General features: G+C 42.3%; 2 protein-coding genes across 3 annotated transcripts in view; one reads left to right on the top strand and one right to left on the bottom strand.

Annotated features, from left to right (window-relative positions):
• Positions 1-861: 861 nt before the first annotated feature.
• On the bottom strand, positions 862-22,484 carry TM2D1 (TM2 domain containing 1). 2 transcript variants are annotated; one of them, XM_054165277.1, is made up of 7 exons: positions 22,284-22,484; positions 21,079-21,152; positions 18,540-18,648; positions 14,438-14,529; positions 10,942-11,015; positions 9,603-9,721; positions 862-2,340 (listed from the first exon to the last, which is right to left on the bottom strand). In XM_054165277.1, the coding sequence occupies exons 1-6, from the start codon at positions 22,439-22,441 to the stop codon at positions 9,611-9,613; spliced, it is 618 nt and encodes a 205-aa protein (XP_054021252.1). In that variant the 5' UTR covers positions 22,442-22,484; the 3' UTR covers positions 862-2,340; positions 9,603-9,610. The 2 variants fall into 2 exon arrangements, with proteins under 2 accessions (XP_054021252.1, XP_054021250.1); XM_054165275.1 differs by lacking the exon at positions 862-2,340 and having other exon boundaries at positions 7,732-9,721.
• Positions 22,485-26,015: 3,531 nt separating this feature from the next.
• The window catches only part of PATJ (PATJ crumbs cell polarity complex component), a 168,041-nt gene continuing 166,831 nt past the window's right edge, over positions 26,016-27,225 (top strand). Inside the window, exon 1 of the mRNA XM_054165049.1 lies at positions 26,016-26,077. The gene's annotated coding sequence lies outside the window, so the exon portion shown is untranslated. The remainder of the gene's footprint in view (positions 26,078-27,225) is intronic.

Genomic DNA, 27,225 nt, shown 5'->3' with positions numbered 1-27,225 from the left:
TTAGCATAAGTGCCTACAGTCACATTCTATTTTTGAAGGTAAAGCTACTGTGTCTGTGAGCTTTCTTGTGGGAACTTTATAAAGAGAGATTAATCTAGTTTATCTCCTTCAAAAGATATTTGGGGAAATCACAGAGAGTCACTGCTTAGGCACTTTGGGTAATAATTTTCGAGAAACATGTGAAATAAAGAACTGTACAGAAAGTGCTAATCAGCAGCAGGAAGGTATATATTTTATTATTTTTTTTTCTCTTACATGGCTGTAGACATTGGTTGGGAAAAACTCTGTGTTCCCCAGTTTGCTGTGGCTGTTCTTTGTCATTTAATCAAGAGGTGACTGTAGCTGTTGCACTTTAAAATTAAATGCTATTATTTATGGTAGAACTTGTTCTAGTTAAAAATGCAGACCTCAGCACTGTGTACGTTTGTAAGCAGAAGGTTAAGCAGGGCATTTTAAATGGTAAAGCAAAGGGCTTAATCAAGGCTGAAGAGCAAAATGCAGTGGGATAACAGATATAGTAAATAGGCATTAATCACCATACAGGCTTAATCCAGGTATTAGGCAGTCTTGGGGCTAATACGAAGACTCACTTACATAAGGACTCATTCTACCTGCTCTTAAGTAAGGGAATAACTTCATTCTCATGAGAAATTTCACAGACATTGAAGGCCCTTGCGATATCAGGCCTACATTATGGCTCTGTAAGATGATCATCACATAATTATTTTGCCTGAAGGGGATTTCTGCGTTAGGAGACACGTGGGGGGTGTGGCTCAAGAAAGGCAAGAATTGAATCTCCAGAGCATAAGGAACCACTTTTCCAGGTTGGAGTTTTTTTTTTTTTCCTTTCTTTCTTTTTTTCCCCCCTCCCTTGACACTGTCCGTTACTGTGACATCAAAATCCCAGCTAAGTACTTCTTGCCAAAGATGGACCAGATAAAAGCACGAACCCAGTATCGTCTCATGGGAGACAGCTCACTGTCTTAGCGACAAATTTAGTGACTACAAATCCAGGCTTAGAACATAGTCCTTCCCAACTCCTAATCCAGCCCTTGCACACTGGATTTGTCTTTAACTACTGATGAACTAAAATTCCGGTTTTGAGGAGATGATAGCACATCCATAGGTACAAAATTCACTGTACTAAAGTTATCTTATTAGATGCCTAGAAAGCCTAAAGTGCTCCCAGGTTTAACTTAACATCCAAATTTCCAAATATATAAACAGAAGTGCTATATGTAACTGACACATCAGCCTCCTGGTCAAGCTTGCCTCACCTGGCCCTGAAACAGAACAGGCAGATTCATGGTGAGCAAAAGACAACCTAACCTGAGGAGAGAGGAAGGAGAAGGAAGTGAAGAATGAGGGAGATAGCTACAGTTTATCTCTTCAAGCAATAGCAAGATGAAAAAAATAAAATCCACAAGCCTTTAATTGTGACTGTAGGAGAGGGACAGTGATGTAACTGTTCCCAGGGAACACTATTCTTATTTTGTAGAGGGAGGTGAGCCAAGATACTTAAGCTCTAGAGAACCTTTAACACAGGAAGCTATTTATCATAACAAGCTTGGTTGATACTGCTCCCATACTGAACCAATTAGATTAGCCTATTTCGTCATACTTCATAACTTGGGATGATAGGTTTCCAAGCATGGTACAGTGCAGTAATTGAATTTTGATCAAACACACATGGCCCATAACCCAGTATGTGAAACTTTCAGAACAGTTCACAGCTTTTAAATATCCAGTCAACATGTTGCCAAAAGTACAGGATGTACTTGATGCAAGTGGGAGAGGAGGGGGGGGAGCACGAGTCCACGCCGTAACTTGGTACAGCTGTAAAACAAACATTTTTTTGTTCTGATTCTGTTCCTACTTTAGCAAAGGAGCTGGGAGGAAGACAGTGAATGTCAAGTAAGTCGTTTTTCTCCCCAACCCCCCACAACCCCCCCAGGCACACATTTCCCTTTTAACAGTCTTAGATTACCACAACCTTTTAAATTCACTGTACTGCACTTACATAGTGTATTAGACACACCAGCAGTTATGGTTGTTAGCATGACACAGCCATTGCCTACACTTAGTTAACAAAATAACTTGAAAGTCGCAGTCATCATCCTGCTAATAGAGTTGTAACCAACAGGACTGTGGAATGAAAGCACTAAAAAGGAGCCCCCACCTCTGCATTCTCCAGGCCTCTGCCAACACAATCCATATGGTGGGCAGTCTTGTCAGGCTCAAGGTGAAACCCTCTGTCAGTTCTTTGCAGGCAGTGAGATCCTCTTACATGTTCTTGCCATGTTTTCCCCACGGTAAATCCAAGGAACTTAGAAGAAGACTCTGTGTAAAGGAAACAGAATACATGAATAAATTCATTTCTACAGCTCTGCTGACTCGAGGGCAAAGCACCCACCGCAGAACAGGTTCATGACATAGAAAGTGCTGTGCCAGACTTTCTTTTGAGCAAGTAATGGCTATCCATATCAAAGCTGCTGTCTGGCCCGCAGCTAAGAGTCTGGCATGATTAAGCAATAGAGCAGGAGATCCCCAACCTCTGCATATGATGCTGCCAACTTCTTTCTCAGCTTTGAATGCTTTGACCTGAAAGGCAGCTGGACGCAGCTCCAGGCATCTCAGCTACCCCAAAAGGGAAGCACCAGGGCAGCCAACGCCTTGGCTTTCATCGAGGTGGTGCAAACAACATAGTTGCACTCTGTGTATCATCTGCCTGTGAGCCATCTCACACACCTGCCCTGGAGTAGGGCTTGTGTAAGAGAAGCAGCCACAGGTTCCAAGGGGAGAAATGGTGCTTTGCAGATGTAACAAAATGTACATCTCATTTAGTCTTGCTGTTGGCTGGGGACAAGTATACTGCCTGATTACAGCCACCACTCTGTCAGAGACAGAGTGCAGAGGCTGTGAAGGATCTGACTCCCTCCCCACCCTGCTCCCTGCTAAGTTATGATGCTGCAGAGAACAGAAAAAAAAGAAGAAAAGAAAAAATTGGTGTTCAACTTATCAGACTTGGACCAAGCCTCTGCTCAAACCAAGGTTAAATAGGCCTGTCCTAAGCCTCCTAAAGATAGGATTTATATAGTAATTACAGTAATGGAAACTGATCTTTGTAATTTTTATACTGCCTAAAATTCTGCTGTGTCATATGCATCTGCAGAGCCTGAGAACTGTGCTTCTCAGAGACAGCACTGCGGTCTTGAAAGCAGCCATTCAAATGTCTAATGGGGAGTTAGCGGAGCATGAGGGTGTTCGAGATGATAATGAAGCACCAAGAGTTAGCCTCAGAAACCCCGGGAAAAGAGTTTGTATTTGAGACAAGCAGTAATTTTTAAAGCACTTTATTTTGTTGAAGTTTATGGAACTAGAGCTTCATCACCCATGGTGCAAACAGCGTTGAGACTGTCCTTGCTATTCTTCTGTTTCCTCTCTCTTCCTTTGACACAGTCTTACTTCGGTGAGCATGGTGCAAAATGCATCTTGATCAGACAGAATCCCCACATCCACTTTCCAGTTTGTTTGTTTGTTTTTTCCTGTTGTGCAAGCAAAAAATACCAGAGTGCTAAGTCTGAGCTGTAGGATAAAGAACAACTTCAGGAGATTTGGACATCTGATAGGGGGTTTGGCTCCACCTTCAGGAAGCAGAAGGCAAAGAGACCACACGGGTTTAAGTTTCAGGCATACTTTCTGCAGAAACCTTTCCGCCTACAACGTCTTCTTACTGACATCTATTGCTCCTCAACACGTCTTTGCTTCATATACATAAAAGATCCTCTGATCTCATGCTGTGACATTTCTACATACTTGATTCAGCTCTGCCGAACCCAGCTCCTGCTGGAGGTACTTGAGAACCTGTGGTAGGATATCTAAAGGCAGCTGATACATGAACAAACTGAGATGAAATATGAATGAAAGCCAATGAAACACAGCTTTGAGGTAAAGAAGTTGAGGCACACAGGATGCCATAGAGCCATTTACACTGTCAGTGCTCAGGTTTCCATACACAGTTTTCTCCTACAGAAATTAGGAAGGTTCTCTGGGTAACACAGATAGATTGAGAGCAACATAGTGGGAAGAGCCTTGATCAGATTTCACTCTAGCAAAACACTTAGGCATATGCCTAAAGTTAAGCTATTTTTCCCCCTCAGATTCAGGCAGAAGATGCAAAGAGAACAATCTCTTGTTCCTTACCTCTCAGCAGACTCTGCTGCAGACTTGAACCCAGGAGCTGGTTAAAAGCATGGTTTAAATGAATTAAAATGATGCATTTTTTTAAAGAAGCCATGGCGTGACCATTTATAATAATGACAATGGGAAAGCAGTTAGGGACGAGACGACACTGAGTTTGAAAGACCATGTGATGTATTAGTGAACTAATAGGCAATCACACAATTAGTGCCAGTCCTGTGAGGCAACGGAAATGTATGGTGGCTTGCAAAATCTTGCCTTTGGCATTTCCCCAACTGGGTGCTTAAACACCCAACCTTATTGTATTCAACATCATCTTCTGGAGGAAACAGGCTTGAAAACTGCAGAGCAAGCAACAGGAATGGCTCTCTGTGTAGGGCTGGACTAAACACCTAATGAATCTAAACAAAGTAAACCCCAAACAACCCAAAAACACTAAGAAGAGATGCAAGAAGAGTGAACAGACAAGAGCTGTGTAAGCAAATATAACTGAATATACTCCTGAGGAACAAAGGAAACCATTCTTGATGGGGTGACAACAGATGTTCTCCAAAAAAATTCTAGCGGAGCATTTTAAACACAAAGACCTTCCTGTGGAGCTGAGAAGTTTTACTGGCAGACTTACAGTAATGTATCTTTGGAAACACAACAAAACCCAGCATTTAAGGTGTTAGCAGGTCCTGAAAGCAGAAGTGATATCTTCATGTAGTAAGTGGTGGGTGGTGGTGGAGAAGGAAATGGGAGAACAGAATACTGTCACGGGAAGTTGCCATAGTATAGTTGTGATTTACATTGCTGGAGTAACTAGTCAGCGAGTTGCTTCTAAAATATCTCTAAATCCTCTCTTTTGGAAAATTATCTCTGAACACAAGTGAAAGCTCATAGAGTCAAAGAACTGTTTAGGCTGGAAAAGACTTTTCAGATCATCAAGGCCAACCATTAACCCAACACTACCAGGCCTGCTGCTAAACCATGTCCCTCAGCACCACATCTACACAGCTTTTAAATCCATCCAGGGATGATGATTCAACCACTGCCCTGGGCAGCCTGTTCCAGTGCTTGACAATCCATTCTGGGAAGAAAATTTTCCTAATATCCAAACTAAACCTCCTCTGGCACAACTTGAGGCCATTTCCTCTCTTTCTGTCACCTATTAGTTGGGAGAAGAGACCAACCCTTACCAGGCTCCAACCTCCTTTCAGGAAGTTGATAAGAGCCAGATGGTCTCCCCTCAGCCTCCAGGCTAAACAACCTCTGTTCCCTCAGCTGCTCCTCACAGGACTTGTTCTCCAGACTCTTCACCAGCTTCATTGCCCTTCTCTAGACCTGCTCCAGCACCTGGATGTCTTTCCTGTATTAAGATGCCGAGGTTGACCAACCTGAACACACACTCCAGAAGAATTTATTCATACAGGAAGCACACCTAAGCACGACCTCTTTTGCACTCTGTGAGCGAACACCAGCTACACAAAGCTGTGTTTCCAGCAGCTACTGCTCTTTCAGACCATGGCTAAGCACATTGCAGAAAATCCTAAAATGGACATTTAAAAAAAAAAAAAAAAAAAAAAAAAAAAAAAGGACAGGTTTATAGAATCATATTTGCAATGACTGAACTGCACTGGTGCTTAGGGAAGATTTGGATTTAACTCCTGGCAGCATTGTCAGTGAATGGCTTTATGCAGGTTTTTAAAGGCTAGGCACTTCAAATTCTTGTTTTAAACTCTGGCCTTTACTTTTTATGTTCTTTACTTTTGCAGATACAGAATAATACTTCTCTGTCTTGTTGGAATGTTAAAAGGATTCCTGAAGATCTGCAAGGTCAGCAAATATCATTTTATCTGGGAAGGAGGCAGGAGGATGACATAGTACATTGTCTAATTATCTTTATTGCTTTGCAACTGTTTTGGGGAAAACAACCCAGAGGGATTATTTCAGTGCAGTCAAAGCAATCAGGACTACAGAAACATTAGGATGGACATCTTGATTGACAGGAGAAAACTAAAGCAGGCAACAACACAGAAAATCATCATCGGACAGACACTTTGACAAATACTACTGTAGCAAATTTATTATTAACACAGAGGGACAGCTTTACATCTTGCATCACACTTTTCACAGCCCTTATGGTAAACATGCCACATCTGACAATTACAAGATGAAAACAAAGACCTCACTAACTCTCTCCTGGCCCTGCACTACTGTCTGCTTGCTCAGTTATCCCTCTCTAAGCTTCAGCACACAGAGAAGCAGGTTCGTGTGCTCAGATAGAGAATGTCATTCCAACGCCACCAATGCAAGCTCCAAAGGTTGCACTGTCAGTGGCACCTATTTCTGAAAGGCTTTAGGGACAAAGGAGGAGGCTGTGAAAGGACTGCAAAGTTGTTAGTATGAGAAAGAGGATCAAGTGGAAAACCACCTAAAGGGAAGAGAAATATAATTTTGCTAAGGCTCAAAATACTGCTGTCTGGTCACCCGTGGCTTTGTTCGCATTGCTGTGACAAAGCAGTCCTAATGAAAGCAGGCACTGCTGTCACAAACCAGAGAGAGAATCAGAGAATCATCAAAGACCTTCAAGATCACTGAGTCCAACCATTAACCCAGCACGGCCAAGTCTACCACTAAACTATGTCACTCAGAACCAGATCCATGTAGCTTTTAAACTCCTTCAGGGATGGGAACTCCACCACTGCCCTGGGCAACTTGCTCCAGAGCTTGGCAATCCTTTCAGGGAAGACACTGTTCCTCATGCCCAAAATAAACCTCGTCTGGTGCAACTTGAGGCTGTTTTCTCTTGTCCTATTATTTGCTACTTAGGAGAAGAGACGGAAACCCACCTGGCTCCAGCCTCCTTTCGGGGAGTTGTAGAGAGTGAGAAGGTCTCCCCTCAGCCTCCTTTTCTCCAGGCTAAACAACCCAGAGAGAAAGAATGCCATAGCAATTTTTATTTGCTGGCTTGGTTCACGCATATCTTCTGTTTCTGAAGATACACAGAATCACCAAGGTTGGAAGAGATCTCAAAGATCATCAAGTCCAACCAATCACCACAGACCTCATGACATAACCATGGCACCAAGTGCCACATGCAATCCCCTCTTGAACACCTCCAGGGATGGTGACTCCACCACCTCCCCGGGCAGCCCATTCCAATGGCTTACACTGTAATTTTGAATAACAAATCTTTCTCTCTGTTGGCTACTTGGTTTGTGGAATTCGCAACAATCTGATAGGCCTCACAACTAATCATATTTTCATCTGATTCACACAAAATGGCTCCCATATTCTTTTACAGGTAATGAAGCACAAGATAGACTGTTGAAAGCATTAAGTCAGGCCCTCTGCTACCTGTACACATGGAGATACATTTTAGAATGAAATCTTGTGTGATGAGTTGCCCAAGGCTATTTTTTTATCATAATGTCTGTGGTATCTTCCTATTTTCCCAGCTATATAATCAGCTTCAGGGTGAAAAGAACAAGCAAACAAACAAACCCAACAAACCAAAAAGCAGACAAATCACAGGATGATCTTAGCCATGAGATTTTATTTGATTCAAATATTTATTTTGCATCCACTTCCTATGTGTTTCTGAAAGTCTTTCAGACAACAAAACCAACATGCACAAAGAGCATTTAGTGAAAGAGACCAAAGGGAGATGCAACACATCAGGCAAGTGAAGGAAGCTGAGAGCATTCTTGTCTCTTTGAACCCACAAATAAAACACACATTAGCACATGTTCCAGAACATCTTTCTTGTGTGAAGGGAAAAATGAAGGTTCAGCACAAAGTATTCCTTGTGGTTTATTCTCGCTACATGATGTCAGATTATGTCGACTGGGGCAGGGGGGAACCAAACACAACACAGGATTTCTTCACAAAGCTTTGTGTGCTCCAGTCTTAAAGTAGGTTTAAAAGAAACTAAACCCCACAAATTGCACTTTTTAGAAATCAATCTAGGAATCTCAAGGTTTTGTAATTCCCTTAAAAACACATTTTGAGGACAGATTAATAACATTTTGGATGTTTCATCTGAGAAACAAAAGAATAGGCCAAATTTTTGAACAAAATCTACATGAAAGTTTCCACCATGTGAATTTCTCACTCAGTTACTAGTGTTTTTCATTAAGAGGTAAAGGAATGTTTAAAATTGGCCAAATAATACAAAGGTTCTGTTGACATGGTTTCTATCTCTGTGTGTATACACTTTTCTTTCAAGGAATGTCAAGGTAAATCTTGGTTGTAAAAGACTTTGGTCAAACAGCTTTGGAGAACACAAAATTTATTTCACTGAAACACAACTGATCTAAAGTAAGAGCATTTTAAGGGCTTTATTAGTACAAAGAATCAATTTTTTTGACATTCTGTAGCTGTAAAACACATGCACCAGTTTATTTTCAGGAAAAGAAGGTATGGATAACTGCAAGGGAGGGAAAAGTGATCAGAATAATAGAATTACAGAATAGTTTGTATTGCAAGGGACCTTAAAGATCATATGACTCTAATCCTCCTGCCATGGGCAAAGACACCTCCTACCAGACCAGGTTGCTCAATGGTCCATTCAATCTGGCTTTGAACACTTCCAGGCTTGGAGCCTCCAGAACTTTTCTTTCCAGTTCCTCACCACCCTCATGGGGAAGAATTTCTTCCCAATGCCCAATCTAAATCCAGCTTCTTCCAGTTTGAGGCCATTACCTCTCATCCTGTCACTACATTCCTTTGTCAAAATAAGCAGAATTATTTCCTATTCTAACCTTGGGGCATCCCAACATCCACCCTCCTGTCTTTGCAATGTGTCACCTATGGTGCTATTTTTTATGCATCCATATTTCTACTGCTGATCAGCACTGACCGTATTTTGCAACTTGACCCAACTTTGTCTTTAAGCTTTATGAGAATAATAATTTCAATTAACAGAATTCCACAGGATACACCAGCACAAGATTTAGGGCCATCATGATTTTAATTCAACAGGATGAGAAGAAAGGCAGTTTCTGTGGTTTGGTATATTTAAGTTCGTTTACAAACTGTCACATACAGTTACGAAAAGAGACACAGCCTCCCCAGGTGCAATCCTGAACAACTTTCTCTGCCTTTCTGTAACTCTAGATTACACTTACAGACACAGAACAACATCAGTGCAACTTGCAGAAATCTGCACATTTCACAAATGGTACAACTTAGCAAAAAAGAATGTGCTCACAGAAACAGAGCAGTCGTAAAGGAACTCGGTGCCTTTGAGGTAAACTCACTCGCTTGAGGAATTTGTGTATTTTTAATCATCCTTGTTCGATGTATATTTAATATTCAGTTCTTTTGAAGTGCAATTAATAAGTCAGCAGCAAGTGTAGTGGATGACTGGATCCACCTGTACAAATAAACTGCACCTACACATTTGTGACACTTACTGCCAGGGTTAAGGATAGGTCTGCATTTTCCTGAAGGTTGCATTGGTAATGGTGAGCCGTGTCAGCCTTGCTCCATAGTAATCTATAATGTAACTCGAGCCGTCGGAAGGTCCAACGATCTACAGGAGAAGAACCCAGACTTTTCAATGTGAAGTGAAATATATACTTTGTGCTAATGTTTCAATTACTGCTAATTTTCCCATCATAAAATTAGTCATGCTTAATTAGTCAAACAGAAACTAGATTTATTTTGAAGTTATGCTGTAGTTTAACTATTTTAGCGAGCGCTGTCTCAGAAGGAATATTTCCCAAGGGCTTCTAATCAACCAAATTACACAGCCAGGCACTGGTACTAGGTTAAGCTGATGAGGATTTGAGTCACAAAAATCGGGCTAAGAAATGAGGGGGCTCCAAACCACTTTCCTTGAACAAAGGAGGGGGGGCAGGAGAGACTTAGGGTGATGAGAAGCACCTTTGAAATACTGCACAGGTAAGGAATGGAGAGAAGATCATGGCTGTTTTGTTCTGGAAATGCTAAACTGATGTGGGGTCACCAGGGAGATGAATAAGGAGAGATGAAAGATACTCTCAACTGGATCTGTAAGTGATCTGAGGCAAGATCACTGCGATAGCGTAGAAAGGAATTTGAGAATGTATATACTTTTAAAGTTGTATATACAAAGATGTATACTTTAAAAATATTTTTCTAGAAACTCATATAAACAATTTCTCTAACCGCAATGCAGTCCAAGTCCATCACAGGAAATGTGGAATTCATGCTAAATGGATTCACTGTAAAATAAGGCAATTTGGCAATTGTGTGATGTCACAAGATGTCAGCCCAGCTGGGGATTTAACCACCATGAATCTTACAGACACAACTCTCAAGTGATACAGGAAAATAAAAGTGGCAGTGTCTTCACTCCTGCACACTGCATGGACACTCCAGGAGATGGGCTCCAGCAGTATACAGCACATGGAAGCATCAAACCTCAGGATTCTGACCAGAGTGGGACATCTCATGCAAAGTCCAACACTTGGTCTCACATAAAGAGCTTTCTCAGGGAAATATAAGGGAATATAAGGTGCTAGAGTTTCCAAGCTGTTCATTAGGAGTATTTATGGATAGCTAATCTATTTTTTAAATTCAAACAACAAATATATTGGTATTTTGCATCCAGATTCTAGTTACATCACTCTACCAACAGAGCTAAAATAAATGCCTTGATTTTTCAATACATAGAGGTTCTTAAGGCTAAAATCCCAACAAAGAATTATCAATTAAATCAAAGCTTTAACAAACACAGGTCTGTATCTTGTTTTGAAAGCCCTGACTTACCTGCATTGAAATAAGTATGAAATCAATTAGGCTACCAATGCCACAGAATCCTACAGTGCAGAACTTTAACAAACCTAAAAAAAGGAAAACAAAATTGAACTGTAGCTTTAAGTCAGTTGCTAGGAAGTTCATAAGTTTCTGCTGGCAGTCACACCCCAACTCTGTTCCCATCCTGTGAAGTGTATGTATGTATGTACACACATAGAAACAGACTTAAAGATCTTTAACTATCAGGGAAAAAAGCAAACCACATATTCATATTTCTATGCAGAATACACTTTAAAGATTTTAAACATTGACCATTTAAATTTTTTAGCAGGTAAAAATTCTGAAACAAGGAAAGGCAAAAATTTGTAAGCAAGTTACTGGAAATGTTCCTTTCTTTGAGGCACAGACAGAAAAAAATATCCCAACTTCAGCTGAAACATTTATTTATGAATAGAATGAGACATTCTACCATCTCATGACTTGCAGCACATGCTGATTTGATTTGCAGAACATGCTCCTTTGGAGAACAATCCTTTGTATCATTTTGATATTTTTGCTGAAATAGGAATTTACTTTGTATATAAAAATAAATATTTCTTTTGACTGGCATTCAAAAATGGTGTGATTTTTCTTTTTTTTTTAATGTGAATAAATGAAAGAGTAATAGAAAATATATGGGAATAGCAACTAACAGATAAATGTTTCATTGGCACTTGCCAAGCACGGCAGACTTCATTTGGAAAATGCCTTCAGAAGAAGGAGGCTGTCTTAGAATGACTTTTTTTTTTTTAAATATCAGTAGTTTCTTGTACAATGAAGATAACACAATGAGTATTACACATATTGTAATACTGCAGCTGAGCCAGGCAAGTGTCTAGGTTATTTTAAGAATGAGATACACATCATGAGGAGCTTTGTCTCTTTACCCAGGCATAGACACTATGAAAAGGAATGCAGCTTTGTTGTGCTTAGGTCAGTTGTAGGCTATGGTGAGTACAGGGAAAACACAGTTCCTTGCTCAAAAGCATGTCCTGACTGCGCTTACAGGGGCCAGCACACTTCTGAGGCAAGAGAAAGCACGTTGATAATATCAGGCAGCGTGGTATCCCAGAGCACCTCCTCCCACAGCCTCAAGTTGTGCTGTGCTGCACAATTCCTGCTAGGAACACCACACAGCTGCTTTCAAAAGAATGAGTCTGCTCTCGGTCAAACACCCCAAGGTCCCCTGACCTCCTCCTCCACGCTCCCCTCTCTCAGAAGCTGCAATCTGTCCCACATACCACCTCCTCTCCCCCAGGCCCTGTTTATGAGGCTGTGTATGGAGGAGTTGGGGAAGAACTGCTTGCACGCTGCAGGAAGAGCATCCCACTGTCTGGATATTGCTCCCATAGCTGACAAGATGAAACCAGCCTGATTTATAAACTGTCTCCCTGGAGTTTATCATCTCTCCGTGGAACAACACAGTAGTCAGAGAGAACAGGGAAAAATACCTAATGACCAAGAAGATAAATTACAGTAGCAGGATGGTCTTTCAGATGATTAGAAGAAAAGCCTATGTGCACATTACAACTAAAGTGGTGCCACTTAAACATGCAAAAAAAAAAAAAGAAGTATATGGTTGTTTAAAAGAACTTGTTCCCAGAGCATGATGCACAAGCCTTGCAGCAGCCAGACAGTCTTAGCCTGGGTGTCAATGCTGGCAGTAGCATAACAAAACTTAAGGGAAACAGCCAGCTGAAGAAATGTTAGCCTTAGGAAAGAGCAGTTAAGACAAATAAATGATGTCAGACTCTGGTGAACAGTTTACTTTGTCATTATCTACACTGAGTGCAGTCACCATTTATTTGTGATGCCCTTTATACCATCTCCTCTCAAACTCTGGTTGTGAACCTCACTGACAGTTGGCATTTTCAGAACCCAGCAGTCCTTTTACTATTGCTGGTTCCAGCAGCAGCTCTAATATACTTGAACTGGCTGCTCCATTATGTTGCTGGATGTAGAACCATTCCTGAGCCTGGCATATATTTCTGGAGTGCAGAGTAAAGTTGATTTTTTTCTTCCTCCTCACTTCCCTCCTCACAAGCAGATCACACTGAGAAAATAAACTGCTCAAAGCATGGAGGGCAAAAATAATGTTCTTACGCAGTAATAACTTAAGGTTTAGTTCACAGTGTGTGGGAGAGGAAGAGGTTGCTTTCCTGAGTTCTTCATATTCAATAGCCTGCTTGTATTTGTGTGCTCTTTAAGTAAAAAAAGAAGGGAAAAAAAAAACAAAACTCACAGTATTTACAGTCTTAATTATACTTGTATTAACATTTCTTAACTTTTTGCCAAGGCATAGATGACCTAAAAAATCCACAATCCCACCACTGTCAAGGAATCCAATGCATAGATTTTTTACTGATTTTTTCTTTTCTGCTCTTACCTATTTGCTTCTGTCTCCTTTACCTTTCAAAAGCTTGAAAACTTGACTTTAGAAGATTTAAGTCTATTAACTTTGGTTACTGGCTACAGCATGCTCCAATACGATAAACAAGCATGAGCCATAAATAACTTCTATAGAAGAAGGAAGGGTTTACAAACCCATATTACTACAACATATGATAAAACAATTACTGCAAATTATGATTCCAAATCCAATGGTGAAACAAAAAGGTGCACCTTACTGACCACTCTGCAAACTGTATCTTTCTGTGATACGGATGCACAAAGTAAGTGTGAATTATAGAATTATGGGGAAAAGAGAGATATCAACATGAGATTATGGAGAGACAGATAATGCTATTAAAAACACAACGGTTTGCATTTAATGGGCAGAAACCCAAAATTCCCAGCTGAAGTGACAGTAACATGCATAGCTTTGTCCAATTCATTGTTCCATGATATCTAGACTTAAATTTACTCCTTTTGTCCCATTCAGAAACAGAACAGTTCCAACATACTAAGTTCTAACATAATCATTATGTCAGTGACACCATCACCCTGGGAATCAGCTCCTAAAACTGCTAGCCAAAGGTAGGTCTTATCAAAGGTCCCAGCTTCTGCAGAACTGTTTTAATGCTATGAGCTATCCTGAAGGTATGCATTTGCTGGAATGAATTCCATATCCCAAAACAGAGTTTTCTGTAAAGTTTCTCCAGTATTTTCCTGGTAAAATCAAGCACTATTCAAGCAGCTGGCACATGAGCCAAAACCACTTCTGTTTCAGTGCCTCCAAAGAATGCTGTGGTAAACATCAATGCAAAGCAAATGTAAAGGAAAACTATGAATAGCAATAATCAAGTTTGTTTATTAGGCTTTTATCTTTGGACAACTATTTGTCACCACTCCAACAGAATAGCGAGCAGAGGATAATATAGGATTTTATCTTGACAATAAAAGAAAGATTCTAGTTGTAAATATTAAAACTATGACTGTCAGCCTTCATTACTGAAAATATAAGCATACATGTACAACTCAATCATTAAAATAGGCTTTACCTCAAATGAAAAACAAGGAATAAACTTACCTAATGCAGGATAGCCTAGATAAAATCTGTCTGCTCCCAACCATCCAAGAAATAAGGACAGAGCCACTGCCACTTTGTAGGAGTATCCATTGCTGCCAGAAGAAACAAGTAGACAATGACTGCAAAATACATTCACTCACACTTTTGAGAATTAAAGTAGTGACTCATTTGCCTGCTGCTTCAGTTTAAAAAAATACACAACAGACTTGTTATTTATCTTCAATTAATGGATACAGAATTGATAATGTTAAACTTTCAAACTGAGTAGGCATCCTCCACGAAGCAACCTCAGCTGTTGCAACTGCAGTATACTCTTGCAGAATACAGATTATTCTGAAACTAAATCATGATTTCTTGACAAGACATAATTCAGTTGCTGATACATTCCCAGTTTCACAGAGTATTTCCTAACAGTTCAGCCCTGTTGAGACAACCCTAGAAAGCCAAGAGGTGCAGGCATCCTGTCTTTAGACATTAGTCTCACATGCAGCCAAATCGAGGGGAACAGGATAGACAGGTGAGATGTCAGCAGAGACAGTAATTGCAATGAGAGCTGAAGGAGAACTGAACCATGGCGACCAGTTGAAGAAGCTGCAGGAAGGATTCAACAAAAGGGTAAGTCATGTATCCATTTACCACACTCTAAAGGTAGTAAATGGAACAAACTCAGAAGGTAAAGACAGGTACTCTAAAGTTAAGCATTCCATGATTAGTCATCCCAAATACAGATATAACAGACTTTTTGTGATTTATACTAATGGGTGCCTGTCTGATGTGGCCACCTAAGCACATTTCAGTTGCTGCTGATGTGAATTTTACACTGCTAAGAGAGCTAAAAAACACACAGCTATCAATATTACAGCTTGCTCTACCCTCGGCTGCATTGGCAAACTGCTAGCTTCTGAAAAAAAAAAGCAACCCCAAATCTAATTAGAACTTTAAAATATTCAATAATTCAATGTTTTGATACATGCACCACTATGTGCCAGCAATTTTTTAATAAGCCCAAATTAAACTCTTGTTTGCCAGTTGATTAAAACACAGAGGTTCACAAAGACAGTAGTCTAGAAAGGTCCAAGCACCTTTATTAAGCACTTGTAATGCCAAATAAAGATCTACCTTTTTGCTTATTATCTAGATTTACTGACCTTAAAACTTAATGGCAACATTAAGTGATTAAATCATGACTCTTACTTCAATATTTGTTACTTAGAGCTTATTAGCAACACAGAACATACCGGGCATTCCTGGAACCTGATGTAACATAAATTATCATCTTTAGAACTGCCTTGTTCCCACTGTAAAGAACACTAATGGTTTTATTTAAAAGTTGAGGTAAACCATTGGAAATTGTTTATCAGCTACAAAGTGTCAACAACCCTCCAAGGACACTCAAAGCAGGAAAGGACTCTTACATAAAAGGTGAGAATGCAATTTAATTTGAAATGCTCCTGGTCAAACCCAGTAATAAACTGAGCACTCGCCTATGCATTGAGATGCTTTTAAAAACAGAAGCGTCTGCAAGCTAGTCAACATCAAACTGATGGGCAGAAGAAATCTCCTATGAAGTGGAAGCAAATTAATCTTGTAACAAGACTGCATCCACTCTTGTATTTCCATTGTCTTACTCACTCTTTCAGATAAAAATGTGCACCATGGACTAAAACAGTGAGTAGAAAAATAACACATGCCAGGCATCTACAGGAATTTCTACAACTGGCCAAAAGATGCAATTTTCAACTCCACTTCTGATTTTTTTCTTGAATCTTGACCTCATCCAAACTTTGTTTTTTCTGCATGTTTCTTCCAGCGGCCATGTTAAAAAACATTTTCTTCCAGCTCTTCCACACCAGTTGCTAACATGCAGATACTGCTGTAGGTTTCAGTGGCTTCTGTGCACTGCTCAAAGACCTGCCCACACTTAACATCATGAATTTCAGCCTACCATTTTATGGCTTCCTGGCCTGGAATGGCAGTATTTGAACAATGGACATCTCAAGGCTGTTAGAACCAGGGCCAGCCCATGCTAAGGCAACAACATAAAAGAGTGAGAATGTGGCCCAAAAATACCTACCTCCAAGATACGAAATTAAAACCAAACCAATCTTGATGCACAATACTTTGTTGAAGCAACCTTATTAGCACTTAAAAGCTTTTCCTTGAACTAATACTAAGAGCAAAGGAACTTCAACACATCCAGTTATGGACACATGTAGCATCTCCTGGACTTGCTCTAAAATAACTGGATCCCAGAACTGTTGTTAAATTACAGTGTTGGCTAAGGACAATTCACTGCTTTGTCCTTTCCAAAAGCTAAGGCTAGAGATTAACCCATGCTAGGATATTCCTGATACAGGAAGATGTGCAGCTACTTCTGCCAGAAGACAGTTACAGTTTCATCAAAATTCATGCAAGATGCTGGAAAATCTCCAAAAAAGCAGTAGAAAGGGTAGGCCTATTGCTGTAGGAACTGGAAATTCCTGCTTAAAATGATATTTCTAAAACAAAGGTAACATTCAAAATGCCTTATGGGAGGCTTGTGTAATCTTCAGTGATTAGACTACTTTTCAAACAAGTGGTTCTTTTCCTCTTCTGCCATACTAGCAGTCATGGGATTGGAAAAGCTACATCCAGTTCTTCTGGTAGTGTAAACACTGGCTATTTAATCCTAAATAATAGTTACAATCAAGTAACAGGCATCACTAAAAAAAGACAACAATCTTCTGTCGACATAGATTTGGGGTGTTTTTAAGAAATGTGAAAAAAAAAGCAAGCTACACTTAAAAATGTTTTGAGAAAAATCTATTAAACCAAAAATACATGCATACAGAAAAACCTTTCCAACATAGAATCACTGTCTATTCCAAAGAGGAAGAAATCTTATTAAATCAACATATCTCATTTTATTCTCAGTCCCCACTACAGATGGGACTAGAACACAATTGTTTCTGGACAAAAATGTGACGGTAGCCTAGTTTGCTAGCATTTAAATTTGATTAGACGTAATAATATGTTTTCTTCAATTTGCTGAGCTTTGACTGTTGAGAAGACTAAACACAGAGAAAATGTTTATGAAACTATGAGGCAGAGCTGTACTTCGGAGCTAGGCAAATTATTAAGCAGCAAGGATCACATCAGAGCTATTTGCCTACTAGTGTGATAAGGAACACCCAGTGAATAGTACTGGAGTTTTAATTTCCAAAGATTCCAGTAGGACAAAAGAAAAAGGTTCCTGCATGAATCCCACAAAAAGGGGGAACAAATGGCACTGACAGGTGTTCACTGATCATTAGCATTGGGCAGTTGGAACATTTATTGGTACCCAGAGCTCTCTGCTGCTCACAATGTGCTTTAGAAAAACTGGACCCATCATTTTCATGTTTCAGAAAGAGGCTCTTGAAAGACACAAAGGATTTGATTAAATACAAAGGTTGTTTAAAAATAGAGAACACTTTCTCTAAAAGAGATATTTTTGGGAACTGGAGACTCAAACTCACCCAGTATTCCTGCATACAACTTAAGCTGCAGCTACAGGCACAATTTAAACTATCGTGAAGCTATACTGCTACTGAAGAGTAGCCCAGCCCACCTTTCTCCACTCACTTATCCTTGAGTTGCCCTCATCCCTGCGCTGGCACAAGCACTTGAAGCAACTGTACTGTGACTCAAATTGGGGAACTCATCCAAGTTAGTTTACATCCAGATCAGCTCCCTGATGCAGTATCCAGTGGGTATATCAGGAGAAGGGATGGGGAAGTGTCCTCAGACAGCTTCTTCCAGCAGCTGTGTGGATTTCGAGCATATTTGAAGTGTAGGCTTAGCATTGGGGAAAATTTTTGCCATGGTGAAGTACTAAGTAAAGCAGAGATAAAATACTAAGCTAAAGCAAAGGCACAAACATAACTAAACAAAAAACATACCCACAGCAGAGACAGACTTAGTTATAAGCATACACATTGTTTTTTAGAGGATTAAGGACTGGGCAATGTGTACAGTTCTATGTTGCTTCTCCTTTTCCTTCTGTCAACACATCAAACTATTTTAGAAAAACATCAATGTGAAAACAAAGACAAATTATTACAAACCCCAACAGTGTACTTACACATTGCGACACGCAATAGGCTTGTAAAATCCAACTTCATGTCCCGTAAAGGCTCTTTCTATGCCAAGGTGATCTTTGCAAGTAATATTTGGTGCTGGCAGACATTGAACTGAAGACAAAAAATTGTTTGAAATTAAGCAGCAACTGGTTTTCCAACAAGACACAAGTGAAATAACAAATGAAGTTCTACTGTGCAACAGTCTTGATGCAAAGCATACTACTTTTAAAAGGAACTACTTTTAAAGCCAGTCCTATGATTAACTTTCATTTTTGACTTGCAACATAGTAAGAAAAATATACAAACCTAACTGCTGCCTTAATTCTGTTGTGATTTCCATGCTGGCTCCAATACGAGACAACAGGAAATCAGAACCTGATGTACAGGAAATGTTTTTATCATGAGAACAGCAAACATTGGAATACGTTGCCTGGAGAGGTGGTGCCACCATCATCCTTGGAGGTTTCCAAGATGTGACTGCACAAAGCCCTGAGCAACTTGGTCTGAATCCAGTGCCAATGCTGCTTTGAGCAGGAGGTTGGACTACATGACCTCCTGAGGTCTCTTTCAACCCAAATTATCCTGTTACTCTAAGGTAGGGCTTGACTCTGGAGAGAACCAAAATGGAAATCACAGCAGAAAGTGGCATCTACTAAAGGTCTGCAATGTATTACTGGAATATTAGTCACTCTCCTATGCTGAAGTCTGTGTTCAAGGGAAAAATCCCACTCCTTAGCCCACTTTCAGTTTTCAGTACTTGTGAGTCCTGTTGGTTATTTCCAACATAACTGCAAGCCAGGTTCAACATTTCTTCCCAGACTTTTCAATCATATGCAAAGGCAAGAGGACTAGGATCTGTACTTTTTTTTTTTTTCACTATCTACCCATATTACATAGGGACTATACAAGACCAAAATAAATTTATGTCTGGATATAGTTGCTATCAAGTCCTACATGGATGCTACTGATCAATGTGCCTAATCTAGGACAAATACAAAAACCCATACATTCTTTCCTGTAAAAAAAAATTAAGGTAAGAAAGCAGCAATCTCTTTTACTTAGAAGTAATGCAGAGATGTTAAAATACAACAGTCTAGGAAAGACCACAGTTTTCTTGTCAATGTCATGCCAGTAAGATTCCAAATCTACTGCTCAATGAGACTACTTGGAGGCTTTGAACTATACCCCTTTCTGTTTGGGTGATGGATCCCAGAAAGGTGTTCAGAAACAGTAGTGCTTCAAGCATGACCCAAAGAATAATGTTTTATTACTTAGGTAATACTGAAACAGGAAGCAGTGCCAAATACTGTAGGGACAACCTAAAAACTGCTGTGTGTAAAAATACTTTGTGTCTATACACTGTGTCTGTCTATAGGCAAAGAAAACATTAATTCACAGATCTACAAATTGCATTGGGTTGAAAGGGATCTTCAAAGGTCATCTTGTCCAACCCACCTGCAGTCAGCAGAGACACTTCCAACTAGATCAGGCTGACACATTGAGTCTGATCTTAAGTGTCTCCAGGAATGGGGCCTCAACCACATCCCTGGGCAACCTGTTCCAGTATTTCATCACTCTCACTGTAAAGAACTTCTTCCTGATGCCCAACCTAAATCTACCCACCTCGTTTCAAACTATTAATTTAGCAACTTCCCATATTCTGAAGCTGGTAACTGGTTAGTCAATAACAATCTCAGTTGTGATCAGTTTCAAACTAATACTCTTTCTGCTCAATGACTGGCCATTTATAATCAGGGACATAACATCAAAGATGACATAAAGGGCTGGAAAACTTAAAACAGGATCCATTTTGGATAGTACTTTCATCCAGTCTCTGAAGTACCTTCTCTATCCCTGAGCATCCCCGTGCAAAAAATTATCCAGTATTTATGGAAAACATAATATGAAAGACAAGAAGCATATGCACGTACTTTAAACATAAGTGCACATAAAGTGAAACTGTTGTACTATTAGCTAAAACACAGACTATTTATTTCAATGCCTGAGAACATCAGAAAAGCTAAACATATGTAGTAAACCAAGTGATCAATTTAAGCATTTCTCTGTTGAACTCCAAACTACATCAGAACTTAACATCAAAATAAATCTTAAGTGCTTTCAAAACAGAGCCTCGCGGCACCAAAATCGCCTGATGATGGAAGGCACCATCTTTCCTTTAAAAAATGCTAAAAAACAGAAGATTTTGAAGGCTGTTCTGTCACATGTCAATTCTTTCCATAAGTATATGCAAAATCAGTACGACAGGAATGGTTTGTTTTAATCACAGAAGTGCAGGACAGAGCCTAGAGGAACTATCATACATTGAGGAGATTTACCAGAAAGCTTACTTACAAATGTACCAGTTGGAGACAATGTGTTTATTCATTTTTATAAGGCATCCAATCCACACAAGTGTTTTAGGCTTTCATACTAATGATATTACTAATCCCATGTTTTATAAACCTCATCTAGCAGACATACAAATGCATAAATTGAACACTTCCAAAATGTCGATACATGTTTTAAGTTAGAAATCCTTACCATATGCTGTGTGATTTGTGCAATTCATTGGTTCCTGTGTGCTGTTATCTATTTTAGGCTCATCGCACATATATGTTCAGGTAATTGAGGAAAACATTTTTCATATCAAACACTACAACAGGTTCAACAGTAATTTATTCCACCCTTTTTAAACCCTGGGGATTTAAGATGCACCTTGATGTTAGTTCCTATCCATCCCCCCAAATAGGAACAGCACATTACCATATAGCAAATCTGCTAATCCAATTTAATACACCAATATATCACATAAGCTCCACGGTTAATTAGTGCTGCAGTCGGCACTACCTAAAGGTACTACAATATTTATCAGTCACTGCCTCTGTATTTGAAGACAACAAGGTAGCAGGCTTAATCTAGTGTTCTTCCCTCATTTTAGCATCAGAGTACCTTTAAACCCAGGCATTTGGTTCAGAAAATTGAATCTACAGTAACACACAAAATTCAAAGACCATCTAAAAATGAACATCTGAAACACCAGGAATTTGGCCTAGAAAAAACAAAAACAACCAACTCGTCAGGAACTTCTTTCCAGAGATCTGAACTCCCATGGTCAAGTAAAGCAGGAGATGAAGTTAACTTTTCCAGGATTTGCTTTCCTGACACTTCTCATCTGCAGTTACATCAATAACTGTCAGCTACCATCAACAAACATTTTCTGGGGAAGGCCTGATGTGCCTTTGGAGAGTCAGAAGCCTGGCAGCTATAGTCTACAGCACCTGCGCCCTGCTCCTGTAGACTGTGGAGGAGGACTCAGTACTGTGCAAAGCCATCCAGTCTCAGACCTGTCAAAGATAAGAAGGTGGAGGGGCAGGGGAAATCTGTCATCCGATGGGTTTGTCTCTTCGACAATCGGAGAGACACTCCAAACCTGCACACAGGTACACACTGTACCACCCCTAAGTAAACCTAGGCCGCTGCAACCGTGCCCTGTCCCGTTCCTTCCAGCTGAGATCCCTTCGGGCGCCTGACCTGAGGCTTTCCCTGCCGCCCGAGGGACACCTCTGCCCTCTCAGCACCTTACACCCTCCATCTCCACCTTCCTCTCCTCCCGAGGCAGCTGGGCATGCGAACCCCCTCAGGTAAACCAGGCCCGTGGCGAGGCACCACCGGCCCCTCCGCCCTCCCGGGCCTCATCGCCATAGCAACCGAGCCCCCGCCGCCCGCCCCAGCCGCGGTCAGGATATTGCCCCAGCCTCAACTCGTCGCACTTGAGCGGCGGATCCGCGGCCGCCGCTCCCTCCACGGCTGCACCCGCGAACCAAAGAAGAAGCAGGATCCAGGCCTCTGCCGCTCCTCTCCGCCTTGCCAGCACCGCCGGCAGCCGCCCTAGCCGGGCAGCCATGATGGAAGCCGCCGCTGCCGTCAGCTGACTCAGGCGGCGCAGCGGGGAGGGGCGGCCCCGCCGCGGGGACCGGTCACCGTGCCTGCGGGGAGGGGCTGGGCTGGGGGCCCTGTGGGTTGTGGTAGGCTGCTGAGGGGGTTGATTGGGGTTTTTTTATGGTGTTTTTGTTTTCTGGGGGGCGGGATTGACCTCAGCAAATATGGCAGCTGATGGGCAGCACTGAGGGCAGAACGTGCCCCCACTCAAGATAGCGCTCATACCGTGCCGGCGGCGACACCGGCGGGCTCGGGCCCTCAGTAAAGATGGCCACGCCCGCTACTGGCACCTGCCCTTACTTAAGATGTCGGCCCTGAAGCGCTCTGGCTTTGGCCTTCAGGCGATGTGGGGCCAGTGGTGGGAGGCGTTAAGCCGCCCTCCCCGTGGCAGAGGGGAGCCGGGGCTGGTCCTGGTCCTGGTCCTGGTCCTGGTCCTGGTCCTGGTCCTGGTCCTGAATGCTGTCACGGGGAAGCGAGTCTTGGCCCCTGGGTCCGAGCGACGGGCGGGAGCGTTGCTAGTGGTGGAAGGGCTAGGCCGGGACGAGTTGAGGGCACATCCCGAGAGGTGAGAGGTGAACCTGGGCGCTTTCAAACGAATTTGAAGAACTGCTGGAGAGGTTAAAAGCACGGCCTGTGCCGCTTTGCCAGCACCTGCTAGTAAACGTGCCTGCTGAACTAGGATGCCCTGGCAGTTAGGTGGGTCAGATGGGCCCTCTGTGTTGTCACTGTGTCCAGTCAGGTTAAAGAAATAGCTTGAATTTGTTATTCTGTTTCCACATAAAATTGTGATTGTATTGTGAAAAATACAGTGATTCTTTGGTGGCTTGTTCTGCTTTTTGAAACGAGTACTAAATATCTGGAGCGGGCAGGCTTTTGTTTTCATCAGCATTTGCTCTTTGTGGTGACTAGCACCCTTTCCGTTTTCTCACTTTACTGAAAATTATTTCATGTTTTTCTAGTATTTCTGGGTGCCAGTTTTCACTTTTGAACGTCTGGGGATCCCATTTTTTATTAAATATGTGTATATATATATAAATAAATATTTTTTTTATTATTAACAGGAGATGGAGATGCCTTTCTGGGTAGATATGCCCAGGAAAGGCAGCACTACTGTTGTAAGTTTTTACCTGCTCTAGAACTAGAACCACTTGCTGAAATACAAGTAGGGACCTAGAAACTGAAAAAGGCTAAAAGCACCTCCAAGATAGTATTAAAGACAATGTTGTGGTTACCCAGCCTTTCAGGAAGTCTTCTGGTTTTACTGGTCATTATTTTGGTAAATGGATGGTGACTGGTATACGAGTCTGTCAGTACCAATGAAAGGTTTGTCACAATCCCCGATATTCCAAGAATCAGTAAAAACATGGATTTGAAATGTGTGGATGGCTGACAAAGAGCTCAGCCAGTGATGTGAAATATTACCATCTAACAGCTTTTTGGGAGATTTGTGTAAACTAAATTGGCAGTCTAGAGTTCAGCAGACAAAGTATGCAAATGTAAATTGATACTGCTTTCAGCAACTGGAAGCAAAAGGCCAGGGCCAGAGTGCACTCTGTAATGAACTCAGCCCTCTGAGATGGAGACTGAGGTGCACTGATTACAAAAGTGCTTGGCTCTTTTGTCTGCAGTGCATCTCTCGGATGGATAAATATACGACTTGCTGTTCATCACTGTCAAGAAAATTGTCACTTCTCACAAGCGCTACATTAATTAAAATTGAGAGTAAGGGCTGGGAAGTTAGGCATTTGGAATCGGAATGATTAAGAAAGGATGATGAAAATGGTACCTTCTTAGCATGTTGCAGGCTCTAGTGCAACTGCTGTTGCTTAGCAGAACAAAATGCAAGGGGAAATCAATCCCAAGTTACAAGGGAATTTAATTTTCAAAATTTTTTAGCCCTTATCCTATGCAAGATCTGCTGCAAATGAGCTAGTGAAAAAGTGTAGCAGAATGATAAATGGTTTTGGAGAGTTTTATCTGACCTTTTTATGTGTTTACATATATATCTTAAAATCTGAAAGGAGGCTAACACAGGTTTTGGTCATAAAAAGCACCCACAATTGCTGCAATTAATTGCAGCTAAAATAGTGCCTCAGTGTTTCTCAAGTAGCAGTAGGAAAACTTTGCTTTTATTGCTATCTCAGGCAATGTGCCATGTCTCTCAGAGAAGCCACAGGTAACATGGTGTGCTGTTGGGAGCAGTCCTGGTTGTGGTGAGTGCTGAGAAGTTGTGCATGACTGAGGTTTGGTGCTCTGTGGAGGAAGTGTTGCAATCCTTTAACTCAAAGTCCCTGTTGTCCTGCAGCTTCTGCTGATCCCTTCTGTGGAAGTGGTAGAAGCTGTACTGATGAGGTTGAGCACAGCTCACCTCGCCTCTGTGGGAACTGGAGTTCAAAACAGCTCTGAATTCATGTTTGGACACCATTTTACTGGAAATCGCTAAAAATGAAATGTCTCCACAAGATTTGATTTTTTCCTTTTACTCCACTCTGGTGAGACCCAACCTGCTGTGCTGTATCCAGCTCTGGAGTCCTCAGTCCTCAGTCCAAAGGTATTAACAGAAGGACATGAAACCCTCCTGCTCTGAGGACAGGCTGAGAGAGTTGGGGTTGTTCAGCCTGGAGCCTTCTCCAGGGAGACCTTCTGGTGGCCTTTCAGGACTTCAAAGGGGCTGATCAGAAAGCTGGGAACAGACATTTCATCAGGGCCTGTTGTGATGGGGCAAGGGGGTAATGTTTTTGAACTAAAAGAGGGAGATTTAGGCTAGATATAAGGACAAACTTGCTTACAGTGAGGGTGGTGAGCTATTGGCCCAGGTTGCTCATAAAGATGGTAGATGCCCCATCTCTGGAACTATTTCCAGGTCGGGTTGGATGTGGCTCTGAGCAATCTGCTCATGTTGAAGATGTTCCTGCCGACTGCAGAGGAGCTGGACTAGATGACCTTTAAAGACCCCTCTAACTCAAACCAGTCTACACCCACATTTTGCCTTCTCTGGGGAGCCTGATGGCTGTTGTTGACAGCTGTACCATTTACACTTGTGATTTATAAACACACTGGCAGGTGCGGTTCATCTGCAAATTAACTTGGCTTTTAAGTACTGCTTTTCACCAAGCAGCTTACCCTAGTCTCTGTGACCAGTCCGAACGTCCTGTTCGTGAGCTTCAGGCCTGAGACTTACTCTGCAGGCCCTCACCCCAGTACTTTTCGTTCCCATTTCAGAAGCAGCAGCGAAATCCTGGGCCCTGCCCTTTTCGGATCCCCCAAACGAATTCGTGCGCTTTTCTTCACAGCACCTCCGGGCTCGCCCCTGTTCTTCGGTACCGCTCGGCCGGAGGTGCGCCTCTCCCCGAGCCTTCAATGGACGCAGGGCGACCGGTGCTATGTGCGCTCCGGACGCGGTCTTTGGGCCGTTCCCGCCCCCGCCGGAGGGCTGCGGCCCGGCCGTCCCCCGGGAGGCGGCTCTCCAGCCGCGCCGCCCCGGCTTCCTGCGCCGCAGGTGAGACGCGCCCGCCCCCCCCTCCCCCCGCTTCCCGCTTCCGCCCAGGTGAGAGCCGGCGGCCATCGCTCTGCTCCGACCGCCGCCGCGTCCCGCCTGCAGGTACCGTGCGGCGGGGAGCCCCGCGCCCGCGCCTGCCCCGAGCGCCGCCCGCCGCTCCCGGTCCCTGCCCGCTCGCGGCCGGGCCGCGCAGCGCAGCCTTTCTCCTCAGCACCCTCCCGACGCTGCCCCTTTCTCCCTGCTCGGCTCCGGCCCCTTCGGGCTGGAGTGGTGGGCGTGACTGTCGGTAGAAGGCAGTGGGGCCGGGAGAGGGGCGGGGGATTGCTCTCGGCCGGCCGGGCGCCCGGGATGGGGGGGTGCCTCGCTGCCTTCGGCGACCCAGCGGCTGTAGGTGTGGTGCTTGGGAGGGGGCGTCTCTCCTTGGCAGGTAGAGTCTGCTGGTGTTGAGGGCTCTTCTGGAGGAGTTGAGTTCCTTGTTCAGACACGGAGGCTGTGCGCTATGCTTGGTTGTGGCATAGACCCTCAGGAGAAGCGTTTCCTACCAGCGCCTGACCCATATCTTGATGCAAACAACGCCATGGTCAGGACACCACACCTGACCTGTATTTCAACGTGAATATCGCCATGGGTAGGACACCAACCTGCACTCACTCAGAGCCTCCCACCACGAAGCCCTCTAGGTTTCATGCACCAAAAAGCCTCAGCTGCTCTGACACCCCTGGTAAAGGCTGGGGAGAGCAGGTGAAGACTCTTCAAAGCATGCAGGAGTCATTTTAGCGTGTCGTGTTGTTATGCAGTGTCCCTTGCTTGGAGAGGCTGTGTCATGACGAACGGAGGAGGTGCTAGGGAAGTTATGCACAGTTTGCAATGCTTTTCGTCACTGCCTATCAATTCAGACATTCTTAACAAAGCAAGTTTTTACTGTATTTAGGAGTAATCAATAGGAAAAAGGGCTCATTTGCATTCCTTGTAAATTTCTGAAGCTTTGAAATGAAGCAAGCATGGTTCTAGGTCTAACAACCCTGGTGAAGTGATTTGTTTAGTTTTGTTCACTGTCATCATAGTAACTTTTAGGATTATGGGTGTTCAGGTCACTTTCAACCTAACCATTCTATGATTTACTGGCTAATTTCAGTAGAATATGACAATATTTAGTTTCCAGAAATGAGCTTTCCACAAGCTTTGTGAGAATAAGTTTCTGAGACCATGTTACTGCTCTGTGGAGAATGGCTTCAGTGTGAGCTCACCTT

This window comes from Dryobates pubescens, chromosome 11 (assembly GCF_014839835.1).
Source record: "Dryobates pubescens isolate bDryPub1 chromosome 11, bDryPub1.pri, whole genome shotgun sequence".
In the NCBI taxonomy this organism is placed as follows: domain Eukaryota; kingdom Metazoa; phylum Chordata; class Aves; order Piciformes; family Picidae; genus Dryobates; species Dryobates pubescens.
Note: the sequence above shows the minus strand (reverse complement) of the source record. Positions and strands in the feature narration are given on the sequence as shown.